The sequence below is a fragment of the Rhincodon typus genome, chromosome 21 (assembly GCF_021869965.1).
Source record: "Rhincodon typus isolate 14 chromosome 21, sRhiTyp1.1, whole genome shotgun sequence".
Classification (NCBI taxonomy): domain Eukaryota; kingdom Metazoa; phylum Chordata; class Chondrichthyes; order Orectolobiformes; family Rhincodontidae; genus Rhincodon; species Rhincodon typus.
This window is the reverse complement of record NC_063352.1, coordinates 18,706,465-18,723,758: the sequence shown is the minus strand read 5'-3', so window position 1 is coordinate 18,723,758 and position 17,294 is coordinate 18,706,465. Positions and strand designations below refer to the sequence as shown.

Here is a 17,294-nt window from a genome sequence, read left to right as displayed (position 1 = left end):
TTCCTGCTCCTCTGATGCTGCTTGGCCTGCTGTGTTCATCTAGCTCTACACCTGGTTATCTCAGATTCTCCAGCATCTGTAGTTCCTACCATCTCTGAAACAACATCTGCCATGCTTTTTCCATTCACTCAGCTTGTCCAAATCACATTGCTGCATCCCTGCTTGTAGTTTGCCCTTCCATCCGGTTTTGTTTCACATGCAAATTTTGAGAAATAACATTTAGCTCCCTCATCTAAATCATTAACATACATTGAGAGTATCTGGGCTCCCAGTACCAATCCTTGCAGTGCCCCACTAGTCATTGCATGCCAGTCAGAAAAAGATCCACATATTCCTACTCCTTGTTTTCTGTCTGTTAACCAATTTTCTGTCCATCTCAATACACTACCCTCAGACCAATGAGCTTCTAGTCACTGGTAATTCTGCTATTGGAGACAGTTTCATCTAATTTACTCCATCAGTGCTCTTCATGACTTTCAGAAACTCTTAAATCGCCACTTAAACTTTGTTTTTATTGTTGCCTGAAACAGGAGGATTATATCATAAGTAATGATGGTCAATATATTCCTCTGCGTTGGATTTCACCCGAGCTTGTCGGTGATGTTTATGGGAGCATGGTAGTAGCAGAGCAGACGAGACACAGCAATATTTGGTAAGCCTACACTGCTTCTAGTTTTTAAGTAACGTTTGATTATTCCTCCTCCTCTGCATAGGAGAATCACATTATACTACCCAAGCGGAAGATCACTCTATTGATAGCACTTTTGTTTACTTTTGATTCAAGGAATGTGAGTGTTGCTGGAAGGCTAACATGTATTTCTCACCCCTAATTGCTTTGGGGAAGGTGATGAGCTACCATATTGAATCACTGCAGTATTTCAAGTGTAGGAAGAGAGTTGTAGAACTTTGAATGTGAAGGAACAGTGATATCATTCCAGGCCAGGATGTTGTGTGACTTGAAGGGGAGCTTGCAGGATGTGCTGTCCATGCATCTGTTACTTCTAGATGTTACAGGTTATGGATTTGGAAGATGCTGTCGAAGGAGTCTTGGTAACTTATTGCAGTGCGGCTTCTGATGGTGGTACACGCTGCTGCTGTGTGAGAGAGGTGGCTAGGATGCTAGTCAGGTGGGCTGTTTTGACCTGGATGATGTCCATCTTCTTGAGTGTTTTTGGAGCGGCTGTCATTCAGGCAAGTGGGGAGCATTTTCTTGACTTCTAATAAGTACTTCGTGGATGGGGGTGAGTTTTTTGCTACAGAATTCATAGCCTCTGATGTTATCTTGTACTGACAATATTTATATTGTCTAGTTCTGTTTTTGGTTAATATAGCCCACAAAATGTTGACAATGGGGATGCAGAAATGGTAATGCCATTGCATATCATCAGGCAAATAGTTATTATTTCTCGTTGGAAATAGCAAGAACTGCAGATGCTGGAGCCAGATCAATACAATGTAGAGCTGGAGGAACGTAGCAGGTCAGGCAGCATCAACAGAGCAGGAAAGTTGACATTTCTGGTTTACACCCTTCATCAGGACTGGGGAGAGGGGAAGGGAGCTGGGAACTAAATAGAGGGAGGAGGGTTGGAGCAGGCACAAGGTAGGTGGGACAGTGATAGGTTGATTCACGTCGGGAGTAGTGAGGATTGGTCAGTGGGAAGGGTTGGGTAGATAGATAGGAAAGAAGGTGGACAGGTAGTGTCAGGTTAAGGAGGCAGCAATGAAAGGGAGGGTTGGACATGGAATGAGGTCAGGGGTAGGGAGATTTTGAAACTGATACGTTGAGGCCATTGGGCTGTTGGCTCCCAAGGTGGAATATGAGGTGTTGTTCCTCCAGTTTGCGTGTGGCATCATTGTGACACTGACTGAGGTTCAGGATGGACATGTCACCAAAGAAGTGGGAGGGGGAGTTAAAATGGTTGGCAAGGTGCTGTTAATTATAGAGTACAGAGTATAGAGTACAGAATTGGTCACTGAGTCTGTGCTTGGTCTCACTGATATAGAGGAGGCCACATCAAGAGCAACGGACAGAGTAGACCAGGTTGGAGGATGTACAAGTGAATCCCTGTCAGATTTGGAAGGTTTGTCTGGGACATTGAACGGAGGTTAGAGGGGAGTTGTAGGGGCAGATGTCGCATCTCCTGCAATTACAGGGAAAGGTTGGTGGGGATTGTGGAGTGAGGAGTGTGTATTGACTCTATCTCTGATTGGAGATGGTCTTGCTGGGCACTTGTGTAACACAAATGTTACTAGCTATTTGTCAGCTCAACCCAAGATGTTGTCTAGGTCTTGCAGTCCACTTCTGCGTGTAGCTTCAGTATCTGAGGAGTTGCAAAGGATGCTGAACATTGTATAATCATTAGTGAACATCCCTATTTCTGACCTAATGGAAGAGTCAGGTCATTGAAGCATCTGAAGATTGGTTGGCCTAGGACACTACCCTGAAGATTTGTGCTTTTGTGGTTTTTAAAAAATTAAGTCATAGAAGTGGACGTTGCTGGCAAGGCCAGCATTTGTTGCTCATCTCCAATTGTCCAGATAGCAGTCAAACACCCAGGATGTTATTTGGGTCATTGGATAAATAATCTAGTGATAATACCACTGACCATTGCCTCTCAGTGCAGTGGGGAGAAGTGTCCCTACACCTAAGCTAGAAAGGCTGGGTTAAATTCGCACGTGCTTCAGCCATGTGAAGTATCTCTGAACAGATTGACTGGAAAAATCTACCCTGAGGAGTTCCTACAGACTCCTTGGACTAAGGTGATTAACTTCCAGTAATCACAACCATCTTCCACAAAGGAATGCTTTTGTGTAGCGCTGTTGTATTTTTATTTATTTTTGTGCTCTCAGCACAAAACTTAATTTGGGCAAAAAATTATTGTGCTTGCTAGAAATCTGTTTTTTAAAAAAAAAAAAAAAAAAATTTGAAAACACACAGCAGGTCAGTTAGCTTGCAGGAAGAGATAGCATTAATGTTTCTATTCTGATCTGTATCGACCTGAAACCTTAACTCTGTTTCAGTCTGCACTGATGGCGCCTGACCTACTGAGAGACCTGGCATTATCTATCCACACAGTAGTAGCTTTAAATTTCTTTCTTGTAAACTGTTTTGAGTAAAACATTCTTTTGATTTCTATGAAGAAGCAAACAAGGTTAACCTGAATCAGGGAGAATCGCTATGGTGGGTTGTCTCTAGTTTTGAACTGGGTGTTATTTTGTGAGTGACAAATAAGTGATGTCTCTGTGTGTCTCTCTCTCTCTCTGTCTGGCTCGCGCTCGCACACTCTGTGTGCCTCTCCCTCTCTCGCTTTATCTCTCTCTGTGTATCGCTCGCTCTCTAGCTCTCTGTGTCTCTCTCTGGCTCACTCGCTCTTCGCGCGCGCCCCCCCACTCCCCCTCTCTTCGACTCACCCTTTTCCTCTCTCACACAACCTTTATCTTTTTTTTGCAGGTCATTGGGTGTTGTGATATGGGAGTTATTTGAGAATGCCAAGCAGCCCTACATGCATCTTTCTGACAAAGAGGTGCTAATCTTTGTTATAAAAGAACGACAAATTAAACTCCTGAAGCCACAGCTGGAGTTGACTCACTCTGACAGATGGTAATTGCTTGGTTTTACAGCTTTATATGTTTTGCTGAAATGTAATTCCCATTGTTGTACCTGTGTTAGTCATAAGGCTTATATGGACAAGGTATTGTTGCTAGGAGACAAAAATGCCTGATACTGTATCTTGACGTAAATGTCTGCATACATGTTTTTGATTTTGCAAATGTATAAATATATCGAGGAAATCTATGCTACAGAGTAAATCTATGTCAAGGTGATAATATTTACACTATTGTTGCATATTTCTAACTGTGGTGGAATATTTGGTGAATGAACATCTCTGGTTAAAATGTAACCAGGGAATGAGAGCAAGTTTATTAAAATTGGTGTCTGTCTAGATTAAAAGCTCTTGTGTAAGAGTGTTTCTAAAGCATAGATGATCTTTTCGAACTAAAGCAATACTAATCAATGTTATGCTTTGCTTGCAAGAATTGGCGAATGTGGCTTAAATGTGAATCTACACAGAAAATATTACTTCAGTTTGTGAAGATAATACCTTTCAGACACAGAAAACCGTTTCAAATTGGAAGAGTATAATGCATTTGTCAAGTGGCAATTATTTTAAATTGCATTGATTTATAGTGTAAATGGCGAAGGAATTGCACTTGAGTTCTTGTAAGTTAGTATCTATTAGAGCAACATGGGTTGTTACTGAAATGCAAAGAGACTTGGGAGTTCTAGCCCAGGATTCTCTCAAGGTAAACTTGCAGGTTGAGTCAGTAGTCAGGAAGGCAAATGCAATGTTGGCATTTATTTTGAGAGGACTTGAATATAAAAGCAGGGATGTACTACTGAGGCTTTATAAGGCCCTGGTCAGGCCACATTTGGAGTTTTGTGTGCAGTTTTGGGCCCCGTATCTCAGGAAGGATGTATTGGCCCTGGAGCGGGTTCAGAGGAAGTTCACGAGAATGGTCCCAGGAATGGAAAGCTTAACGTATGAGCAATGTTTGAGGACTCTGGGACTATACTCATTGGAGTTTAGAAGGATGAGGGGGGATCTAATTGAAACTTTCAGAATACTGAATGGCCTGGACAGAGTGGATGTTGGGAAGATGCTTCCATTGGTAGGAGAGACTGGGACCCGAGGGCACAGCCTTAGAGTAAAGGGAAGACCTTTATAGAACGGAGATGAGGAGAAACTTCTTCAGCCAGAGAGTGGTGAATCTATGAATTCACTGCCACAGAAGGCTGTGGAGGCCAGGTCATTGAGTACGTTTAAGACTGAGATAGATAGGTTCTTGATTATCAAGGGGATCAAGGGTTACGGGGAGAAAGCAGGAGAATGGGGTTGAGGAACTTATCCGTCATGATTGAATGGCGGAGCAGACTAGATGGGCCAAATGGCCTAATTTCTGCTCCTATGTCTTATTATATTATTATTATTATTATTACCAAGTTGAGAAAGCACCTTCTGCTCAAACTGTGCCCATATTGTCATTTCATAAGGTCATAAGTGCACAATAACATAAATAGAAAGTGCTGAGGAAATTCCTTACGTTTGACAGCATCTGTGGAGACAGAACAAAGTCGAAGTTTCAAGTCTGATATGACTCTTCCTCAGCATTTTCTGTTTTTATTCAGATCTCCAGCATCCCTAGTCCTTTGGTTTAATAAGAGCACTATGATCTCCATCCACTCACACAAGACCATAGGGCATAGCTGCTGAAATTAGGCTATTCAGCCCATCGAGTCTGCTCAGTCATTCAATCATGGCTGATATGTTTCTCAACCCCATTCTCCCACCTTCTACCCATAACCTTTGATCCCCTTATCAATCAAGAACCTGTCAATCTCTGTCTTAAATATACTCAATGATCTGGCCTCCACAACCTTCTGTGGCAACTCTCTGGATGAAGAAATTTCTCCTCATCTCCGTTCTAATAGGTCTTTCCTCTACTCTGAGGCTTAGCCTTCGGGTCCTAGTCTTTCCTGCTAACGGAAACATTCTTCCCAATGTCCACTCTATCCAGGCTTTTCAGTATTCTGTAAGTTTCAATTAGATCCCCTCTCATTCTTCTAAACTCCAAGTATAGACCCAAAATCCTGAAACATTCCTCAATTTGTTTTTAAAAAAAAATGCCTTTCATTCTTGGGGATCATTCTCGTGAACTTTCTCTGGACCCATTCCAGGGCCAGTGCATCCTTCCTGAGGTATGGAGCCCAAAATTGCTCACAATATTCTAAATGTGGTCTAACTAGAGCCTTTTAAAGCCTCAAGTACATTCCTGCTTTTATATTCTAGTCCTCACGAAATAAATGCCAACATTGTAGTTAAAATCCAAAAGAACTGCAGATGCTGTAAATCAGAAACAAAAGCAGAAGTTCTGAGGAAGGGCCACCAGACTCTGATTTCTCTTCACAGATGCTGCCGGACCTTTTCCAGCAACTTCTGTTTTAGTTTCCAACGTCGTATTTGCCTTCCTAACTACTGACTCAACCTGCAAGTTTACCTTAAGAGAGCCCTGGACTAGGGCTCCCAAGTCCCTTTGCACTTAAGATTTCTGAATTTTCTCCCCATTTAGGAAATAATCTATGCCTTTTCTTCCTACCAAAGTGCATGACCTCACACCTTCCCACTTGTACTACCTCCCTGAACAAGTATCTGGAGAGTTGGGGGTAAAAAAAATTTAACTGTGACTGCTAAAGGCAGTCAGAAGTTCTTGGGGACCATGTTAACTAAGAGTCATATCCCCTAAATGGTCACCAGCGGCAGTGATGTATGACAGTATATAATTAAATATGGTGTCAGCCTCTTTCAGGAACTCATCCCATTCCCTTGTAAATATTTGCAGCCAATCTGCATGCACGATATGAGTTGTCAACTTGTTTCATCAGCATTTTTCTGAAAAAAAGAGGGACCTCCTGAATCTGGTGGTGTTGCGTCTAAAAGCTGTGGGAAGGACTTGGGGATGTGAAGACACTTCTAAATCAAATAACTCAACCATGTGAACTGATTCCTGTTTCGAAAAAAAGTCTCATTTTCTTTGAAAGCTGCATTTCCAGCTCCTTCATCCTGACACAATAATGAAAAACTTTTAAGTCCTCCTGGGTCTCTATTTCACCTACCATATGAGTTGCTGGCAGTAATGAGTTGGCTATTATCTGCCAGATTGGTTTTTGAGATGCTATATTCACCTTTAATGTCCACAGGTACAAGGTGAGAAAACTAACCAGACTTCCCATTTAAGGCCATTCTCCAGTGACCTCTACTGGAACATCTGCACGCAGCAAACTTTTCCTTTTCTCATCTTTTCCCTCCTGTTGCACCTCACTGTCTAAGTTTATGAACAATGACGAAATGGCATCTGGGAGCCGATGGCATTTTAGGAATCAAAACAAAAGAAATACTAACAAGGATATTTCCTTAGGCATTCCCCTTATATTTCTTTTTTTCTGCAACAGATCGGAGACCCCTGCCAGAATAAACCAACTGTAGACTAACATCCTAACTTTATATTAAAGGCATGTATGTGAACATAATACAGTTGTAACTTTTCTAATAACTGAGGTATGTCTTACAGGTATGAAGTTCTGCAATTCTGTTGGTTACCTCCAGAAAAGAGACCAACAGCTGAGGAGATTCACAGGCTACTGACTTACCTCCGCATGCAAAGTCAGAAGGAATGTGAAGATGACTTTGAAATCAGATGGAATGCGCTCAAATCCAGCAATAGCAACCGGGAAGCTATTGCAAATAATTCATCTTTTCCAATTCTGGAGCATTTTGTTGCTGAGCGACTGAACCAGGAAATGGATGATATCCTCACAGTTACAGAAACAAGTAAAGGACTGAACTTTGAATATGTGTGGGAAACTGCTAAACTAGACCATTTTGAAGATCATATGCAGGGAACTGATGGGCCGAAAGTAAATTACCAGAGCATCTTCTACCCGACGAGTGCTTTTGACAAAAGCAATTTCTCAATAGTTCACACTCATTCAGATGATAAACTCACCAGACAAGAGGCTGATGGAAGGCTGCTTGCAGCATCAGGGATTGTTCCTGTATTTAATGCCCATTATCCTTCTGTTGGAAGTGAATACTATATACGGTTAGAGAAACAAAGTGAAACTAACTTGGTTGCTGTTGAAAACTCAGAAAATGCTGGCGAAGGAGCCCCTCAGGTCAAGGGCTCTGAGTCTTTTGTTATTCGGAGTGACTCGGGGGACGAGTTGAGTACAGACGTCGATTTCTTCCCAGGTCACAATCAAAACTTGCAAAAGTCTGAAGTAATTGAGACTATGCTTGGTTCCTACACCTCCAGTTGTGCTGAAAGCCCTCATCACAACAATATCTTTTATGACCATACGTTAGATGAGATGCCATTTAATAAAGGATATTTAAACACTGAAGGGATCATAATGCTTGATCTCCCCAAATTCAATGAGACTAAAAGAAAAAGTGCATCTGGTTTAGTTACAAGTAAAGAAACTCCTATGGAGTCCTTAATTCATCAAACTATACCAATTGTTGTAAAGACTTCTAGTTCCATTTTGAAAGCTAAAACAGGTACAGTTTGTACAGAAAGCATCAATGATCATGACAGTTTGGGATTACTCCAATCTGACCAGCTGTTTTCAAATTATCATTTTCTTAAGGAAAATAAACTTCTACGTGACTCCTCAACCAAAAGCGATGCCAGTTATGTGGTGAAAGTTGGTACTTTATCAGACTCTGCATCACACAACACTGCTGACTGTGCACAGACTATAGAATTAACTAATCAAAGCATGCAGTTATCTGATTCTCAACAGTATGGAGCTGCAAGCAGTCTTACTAAGCAAGTTAGTTCACAGAGTGGATCCTTGCAACCTCTGTTAGAAAATAAACAGGAGTTGTGCATGTTTTTAGATGAGGATAAAACCACTTGTGAAGAGCAGCAAGTTAACCAGGAGTTAGATGAAGGACGTATACTACATGATAGCTCAGGATTAGAATGTAACACTACTGATGGCTGCATTTCTAATTGCAATATCACTTTGCCACACAAACACTGCCAAGAGACTGCTCAGTGCAGTGCAAGTGCCGCTGCTAGCACGTGCAATAATGCCAAAAAGCACCTTTTTGCAGAAGATGTAATCCCTGGAACGGCAGAAGAGGGTACAGCTATGGTCACAATGCCAGAGTTGATGAAGCACATGGAAGCTGTAGAAGTTGATCCCTTTAGTCCAACTCATGTCCTACATGCAGTCACATCACATGAAGGTATCTTAAAACGACCACTGCAAGACATCAACAAAATGCCAGTTGTATGTTCTCTGTCTGAACCCATGTTGAAAACCAGTCCCCTATCTGAACCTCTGAGTCTTTCTAAAAGTGTAGAATTATTAGCTTCAGTGCATTTTGTTCAATCTCCAACAGAGATTCTAAAAACAATAGAGACTAGTCCTCAGTCTGAAGCCTCCAGTGCATCTAACAATATTGAGCTGTCAGCCTCAATTCCTTCAGGGCATTCATCAGTACTGGAGACTGGTGATGTACCTGAACCCTCATTCAGTAGTTTTGCAAATGCTGAATCTAAGATTTCTGTGCCTTCCTCAGATTTATCAAATCACATTAGCCCCGCAGAAGAAGATATGCAAGAAGGATGCACTATAAATTCAGAACAGTCTACAGAAACACCAGATTCTTTAGACTCAGTGGAGATGCACAGGGTGTTGGGATCTTTAGAAACACAAAGTACAGTTTCTCAGAAATTAAAACCACCTCAAAAACAACCTGACAGTGGCTATGAAACTGAAAATCTGGAATCACCTGAATGGACATCACAGTGCCACAATGCAAACATATCTCCCACCTCAGCTGCCCTGGATGTTCCCACTGATGAGTTTGCTAGCTCTTTACCCTCAAACCCAGTTATTGTTGTATCCAAGGAGGATGTCTTCCCCACAAGAGAGATTATCAATAGGGACACCCCCGAAGAAGCCTCCGATACGTTAACTAATGGTCACCAAAATTCCCATAGAGATTCTGCTTATTTTTCAGACAATGATTCTGAACCAGATAAGAGAGTTGAGTGTGAGAATGCTGAGAGGACAAATGAAGAAACTCATCTTAAAAGTGCTACTAATTGTGAAGTTAATCAGGTTGTTGCTGACCATAGTGACAAAATGTCAACATCATTTGACTTTCGTGATGCACTGCCAGTATCAGAAGAAAGCTTGAATAACAAGAATAAAGAGTCGCCAACTTTTTGCTCCGATCACGACGGAGAATTTCCAAATTGTTTTAAAACAGGAACCTATGACGGAATTAATAGAGTAACCAATGACGAAAATTCCGACAGGTGTTTGGATAATTTGGGTGTAACAGTCTCTGAATCGGTGTCCATTCCAGAGGTTTTGTTTAACATCCCAGACATCAGCGCTGAGTTTTCCGAAAATATGAAGGAAGACTTTGGAATAATTGTCGAGAAGGATATTAAAAAACCATTGTCAAAAGGTAATGAAGGAACTAGACTGAAGGAACCCGATGTTGAAGGACGCTACCTTGGTAGGCTTGATGCATCTGAATTCTTTGATCTGTCGGAGGAACAAGACGGCATGGAGGCTGATGAAGAAGATGAAAACAGTGATGATTCAGATGATGACTACAGAGGTTATTCTATTAATAGCCCCAGTTCCGAGAGTGAAGATGATGCGGCACATCCTGTACCAATAGTTGTGACTGAGAATGATGATGGAAAATCCCTCAAAAGTTTATTGAAAGACTGTGGACCCAGACCTCCTGATCTTCTCAAAGCAGATGTGAGAAAGAAGCAAGTGAAGAAGATTGTGTCATTTTTTGATGATGTCACAGTCTTTCTGTTTGATCAGGTAAACACATTGGATGAACTTTTACTCCCTTCTTCCCCAATTCTTGTCCTTTTTATTGTTAATGGGAATTATAATTCACAGCTGTCATCCCGCGTTTAAAAAACGAGATTTCCGAGCTACTCTGCCCAAAGGAGGACCTTTATTTGTAATTAAGGGAATGCTTTACTGAATGGAATGTAGTCAAGTTGATCATTGTTGAGATGGTGCTTGTAAGTCTCAAACAACGTGCTTTAAAATGTTGATGGATAATTACTAACTGACAGCTCCCTCTCACTGATTATGGACAAATTGCAAGAGTTTAAAGTAAGTACATTCCAAATACTACTCCTCATCCTCCTGACAGCTAACGAATGACCTTCACAATAATGGACCGCAGCCTGAATTCCAGTAGCCTGAATTCCAGTAGTCTGAACCTGACAGCCTTTAAGAGGTCTACAATTCTCCATTTTGGTTACTTTGCTTTTCCCTGATTTTAATCAGTGTGTGCCTTGGTGGCTGTGCCTTCTGCTAAATCAGCTCAGGAATTTCCTCTCCGAACCTTTACTCTCTTAACTCTCTCCCTTCCTTTCTCTTTTAGACTGTCCTTAAAACCTACCTGTTTGACCAAACATTTGGTCACATGTCCTAATGCCTCCTTATGTGGCTTGACATTGAATTTTTTTGTTAATGCTCCTGTGCAGCATTCTTTGGACTTTTTACTATAGTAAAGATGCTCTATAATTGGAAGTTTTACAAGTAATATAATTCCTAGTCAAGTGCCTACATTCTGTTGTGCTGTTGGGTACTGTATCTCAATCCTATGATGCAAACTGCAAAATTAGTTATATATACTTCTGTTTTGTGAAGAATTTGGTGGTTGAATGCCATCTAGAACTTGCAGTAAGGATCTAAAATATAGCTTTGTACTTAAGAATGCTGCCTACTGTAAAGTAAGTGGATCTGACTTTTATAATGGCACAAAAATTATTTGTTTTAAGAACCTGTACATAGAGTATTTTACAGTATTCTTGGGAAAAGACAGGCTGAAATAATACTTTCTGTTGTTGCAAAAGATAGTTCTGAATGTTACATTGTGATGATTGTGAACCATGATGTGCTGCATCATGGCATACTTACCATAATTTAGATAATTAACTGACTGAAGTACTGATGGGGCATCATTGACAAATACCAGAAGAAAGGTTAAAATATATTAGTAATGAGTGACAACTATTATTGAAACTATGATTTCACAGCAGGCTATAGTAATTTACACTATTATAATAGGCCAGATTGGTGTTTCTGAGAGTGTCAAGATGGCATTGTTTATAATTGTTCAACAAATTGCATTGATGGCCTATCTGACATTTTAGGAGACCCCTACCAAAGAACTGGGAGAGCATTCGGCAGCAAAAAGCAGTCAGGTTTCAGACGGTGGCAGCCCCATCATGTTAACTGGCTCCCATTTCTCAAGCAGGTTCTCAAACTCTGAGAGCTCCACTGATGAAGAAGGTATGAATATCTGTCTTGGTGTAGCTGAATTATGGCAACACGCTGAGAGGCACCTGTGTTATGATGTAATATTATCACAGAGGTGTATATTAATATCTCAAAATGGTTTAATTGTATGCATCTTTCCTCTGTGTCATTACATCTTCCAAATAAAATCATTAACCAAATTGTAGATGGGTGTATTTAATCATCAAATATAATTTTTGTGATTGCATGAGTTGATGCAAGTTTTTAAATTTACCTTTTCCTTTTCAAATATCCTATCTTGGTTTTAAGTTGATGTACACAGCTTAGCCTTCTCTCCCCCATAATAGTAATCAGCAATACTTGCACATACCTTTCCAAGTGAGTCTAATTTTACTTACATAACTTCTCAGTGGTCAACTGTTTTATCCTTTCATTTCAGCAAGCTGAACTTTGGATTGCTCAACCCAGCCATCACAGCCATTGATAACATTGATTACTCTCTGTAATGAAAGTAAAGCCTTGCATTTATACAGCGCCTTAGCATGTCCTCAACATGGACCAAAGTGATTCACATCCAGTGTTTTGTGTTAACAATGAGGATGTAGTATAGACAAAAATGGTTGCCAGTTGCATGCACAAAGCTACTAGACATGCAGACGTGGTGTCATTGCTGGTTATTTTGAATTGAAAGTTGTTGTTCGAGATAGGAAATTATTCAAGACATTTAGAGAATTCCTTGTTCCTTTTTAAAAAAGTGTCAGACTGTGTTTAATGTTCAGCAGCATGTGTAAGCCTAGACTCTGGTTTAGGACCTTCCTCAAAAGATGGGTCATGATTTTTAACCTTTTTAAACAGTGTTTCGACTCACATCACCTGTATTTTTCTGCTGCGCAATGTCTGATGTGACATTTTTAGTAAGTCACTTCTACCACCATAATCTTAATCATATATGCCAGATTTAAAAGTCATAACATCTTTCTCTATTGCTCTCACTACTTTTTGGTATTCTTTTCCAGCTGGCTTCCTTATCTCTTGTCTTTGATCTACCACGACCAGGCTTCTCATTTGCTATCCCTGTGGAGGCAACAAAATTAAATGAATATAAGCATGTTTTATTCCAGTATACAATAAGAATCAACAGTTTTCTGTTAAGATATTGCATTCTTGCGAAGATTATCATATCATACGTCAGGGTGTCGTAAACCTAGTTCTAAACTTATTTATTTCATGAATCCGTCAATTGTAATTTCTTGGATTATACTGTAATTATATTATTCCTTTCAATGCTAATATTCACTGCAATTTTGAAAATTACAGCCAGAACAAATATGGAGACCTTTGTAACTGGGTTGATTTGCAGATTGAATGATTCGTTTTTACACAAAACATTCTTAATGGTTGGATCTTGCTGACTAACAAGCAATCAAATTGATGAATGTTGCTATTTATGATTACACTCTAAATACAGCATAATACAATTTGTATTCATTTTAACTTGTCCCACTGCTTATCCTGCTCCTCTGGCTTCCACACTTCTTCACCATTCTACTCAATCCGCATGATTATTCATTCAGTTCCAGAAAACTGAAGTAGCATGGAATGGATTGACAGTAACGTGAACGTGTAGGTCTAAAATCACAGCAAGGTAAGGCCAGAGCTATGACCAAACATCTGCCAACATTAGCCTGCACAATGCACTGATTGGGTGGCAGTATAATTTGTCACCCACTTTAGTAGATTTTTCTCCTGATTACAGTTCCTCTGAATTGTTGGATTTCAGTGGAATTGTATTTTGTTCCATGATGTTGAATGTGTGATGACCTGCTCTATGCAGGGTGCCTGAATTGGTTGAGGCATTGTCCACCTGCAGTTGAGACAATGAAAACTCAGCTGTACAACTGATAGATAAGAGCGACTTGTATTTATATTGCGCCTTTCGTAAATGCAGGATGTCCCAAAATGCTTTACAGACAATAAAATAATTTATTAAAGTAGAGTTACTGTCAAAACGGAAACAGTAACCAAATTGCATACAGCAAGTTTCAATAAACGGAGAACTTTAATGTGAATGCTTAGATTAGATGACAATTCAAACCCAGAAGTTGAGGGGCCATCCACTCCTGCTAGAAGTGTATTAAATCTATATAATTGAAAGCAGGCAGGCTGGTGATGGTTGGGATTCGGAGATGTTAAGCTTGTAATGCAGAACTTTATTAGTAAATATAAACATGAGTTGGGATTGGCTCCGGTTCTATCCTTCACCAACTAGCTTTCTGGAATAGAACATCTTTTACAGAGTTTCATTTACAAGGAAATGTACCTCAACTTCATGTTCCTCTCATTTTTTTTTTTAGAAACCTACTGAAGAAAATATTGACCTATTCTTAGTCACGGTTTCATAGCAAAAATACACAAATTAAATGAAACATTCTGTGTTTCCTTTTTCAGGTGGTGGTTTTGAATGGGAAGATGATTTTTCCATGTCTTCTTCGGAGTCATCATTTATCGCTCAAACATCAAATCACCTTGCTTCCTTAAAACCGTCTCCTTCTCCCTCCTCGAGATACTTTTCCCCTCCACCGTCCTCCCGGGCCTTGGAGCAAAAGTGGACAGATATGACCTCATCATATTCTCGTTTTTCTATCTCACCGTCCAATATGGCCAGCTTCTCTCTCACTCATCTTACCGATTCAGACATCGAACAAGGAGGTGAGTCTTATTTTCAACAACGTATTGGCTATTCCTATACTTTTTCATGAATCAAGTATAACCCTGCCTCTGTTTCGAATAGTATCATAGGGACTTGAGCAAATGTGTCTCTAACTCTGGTCTTTCAACCTTATTTACAGTCGGTGCTATTGTAATTTCTGCCCATTCAGAAGAGAGTTGGGCAAATAAATAAATAGATGTAATTGGAATAGGTTTGCGGTTAAGTGGGAACATAGAATTGAAAAGGATCTGACTGGGATGGTTTCAATGCTGCTAATATCATGAAAAATCAATGAAGCTCAGTTGACCAGCTGTAAATAATGAGGTGAAAATATTTGTGGTGGGATGTTTTGTCCAACTTTCAAGGAAGCCTGATATTCATTCAAATACCAGTGATGTTCATGCTGGCTGAGGTGAGCAGCCTGGATGTCAGGAAATGGAGAGGAATAGACGGAGGAAATCTGACTTAAATGCGACAAGCTGCACTTCAACAATCCCGACGCTAAGTGAACTTTGCTGTTCTGTCAGTCATAATACAACCCAGCAACTGGTTTGCCTAGCATATGTATAACAGAATAGACAGATGTATTAAATCAACCCAATTTAACTCTGATTATCATTCCCTGTGCTTTTCCTGTGGGAGATCTTTGTTCACTTTTCACTATTTTAAGCTTTCATACTACTGTAGGCACGTTGAAATTATTTTACAGACTTGATGTTTTCTTGTAAAAGCACAATTACTAATAGACCATAAGACATAGAAGCAGAAATTAGGCCGTTTGACCCATCAAGTCTGCACTGCCATTCAATCCTGGCTGATAAATTTCTCAAACTCATTCTCCCGCTTTCTCCCCGTAACCTTTGATCTCCTTGACAATCAAGAACCTGTCTATCTCTGCCTTAAATATATTCAATGACCTGGCCTCCACAGCCTTCCGTGGCATTAATTCCATAGATTCACCACTCTGTGGCTGAAGAAGTTTCTCGTCATCTCTGTTCTAAAGGGTCTTCCCTTCTAAAGCTGTGCCCTCGGGTCCCAGTCTCTCCAGCTAATGGAAACATCTTCACAACTCTGTCCAGGCCATTCAGCATTCTGCAAGTTTAATTAGTTCCCCCCCTCATCCTTCTAAATTCCATCGAGTATAGACCCAAAGTCCTCAAACTTTCCTCATGTGTCTAGCCTTTCATTCCTGGGATCATTCTCGTTAACCTCCTCTGGACTCGCTCCAGGGCCAGTACATCCTTCCCAAGATATGGGGCGCAAAATTGCTCACAGTATTCTAAATGTGGTTTAACTAGATCCTTATAAAGCCTCAGAAGTACATCCCTGCTTTTACATTCTAGTCCTTTTGAAATAAATGCTAACGTTATATTTGCCTTCCTAACTACTGACTGAACCTGCAAGTTTACCTTAAGAGAATCTAGGACCAGGACTCAAAGTCCCGTTGCACTTCAGATTTCTGAATTTTCACCCCATTTAGAAAATAGTCTATGCCTCTATTCTTCCTACCAAAGTGCTTGACCTCACATTTTCCCACATTGTATTCCATCTGCCACTTTTTTGCCACTCTCCTAACCTGTCTAAATTCTTCTGCAGCCTCCCTGCTGCCTCAGTACTACCTTTCCCTCCACGTTTGTTTGTATCATCTGCAATGCATTGAAACCTTTGTCAGTCAAGGTCTGATCTGTTTTACTTCCAGAAATACCATTTAAGGTGAATGAGTCACTTTTACATGACATAAGCAATCAGCTATTATGCTTTGGGGACACACAGGAATCACCATCCGTTGCTAGACTGAGCATGACAGCAGGTTTTAACTATTCAAGAGAATGCATCATTGTGAATTTTCAATTACAAGATTTAAATTGGTGTTGAAACAGCAAATATCTGAGTGCATTTGTCTTCAGTAATTTAAAAGAAAGCAACAGGATCACCAAAGGTTAAGATGAAGTAAAAGGGGGAGCTGATCATCCTGTAACCATCTTAGTTTTTGTTGACCAGTTCAGAAGTAGATGATAACTTGTATTGAGTCGCTGTTAATTGTGTACAACACCTTGCTAAAGATGATTGTGATTCTAGTTTACCTTTTATGGACACCGGTATTTCCCACGCTGCCACTCAATGCATCAATAGACACTGCCTCCTGGCCAAGCATCCCCACGCTTAACTAACCCTCTATGCAGCGTCAGTTGGCTGGAGAGACGAGGTTTCTGCCCATCTTTGCAGCAGATATCCAGCCTCCAAGAATTGCAGTCCACTGCGATTGGCTGGCAGCTCTGTAGTCCCAGTAGCAATAGTAATGGCCAGAACTGGAACTAGAAGCAGTCCTCCGGTTCTAAATTCTGGAGTTGATGACCAGGGAAATGTAAAGGGTCATGTAGTGGAGAAGGTGGTTTGGTGTCTGGATGGAGAAGCTAAGCAAATGGTCTGTCCCCCCCAAAAGGCTTTGAAGTGGGGGTAAGCACAATATGGAAATCAAGCCCTTGCCTTGCCATCTCGTCTGTCCCTGCCATCCTCAAATTTAAGGCAAATAATTATCCACTTAAGGGCTTGATTTGGGAAGAGATCAGACATGATGCCCTGGGTCTGGCCCAAACCTCATAAACTTACAGGCATGTTTGAGTGGGCAGGTATTTTCGGTCTCTCGGGTGATTGAACCTCGTGCCCACTGAGCAATTAAGTTTTCAGGAATGCAGTATGAAA

The 17,294-nt window shown here is 40.6% G+C and overlaps 1 protein-coding gene across 4 annotated transcripts in view; it reads left to right on the top strand.

The window, feature by feature from the left end:
• The window catches only part of lmtk2 (lemur tyrosine kinase 2), a 105,260-nt gene that overhangs the window by 80,779 nt on the left and 7,187 nt on the right, over positions 1–17,294 (top strand). For 3 of the 4 annotated variants that reach the window (XM_048609444.1, XM_048609445.1, XM_048609447.1), the window contains 5 exons: positions 531–652; positions 3,452–3,601; positions 7,129–10,423; positions 11,776–11,914; positions 14,330–14,590. In XM_048609444.1, coding sequence (XP_048465401.1) covers positions 531–652; positions 3,452–3,601; positions 7,129–10,423; positions 11,776–11,914; positions 14,330–14,590 — 3,967 coding nt within the window. Of the gene's footprint in view, positions 1–530; positions 653–3,451; positions 3,602–7,128; positions 10,424–11,775; positions 11,915–14,329; positions 14,591–17,294 lie in introns of those variants that run through there. The other variant, XM_048609446.1, reaches the window with a different exon arrangement.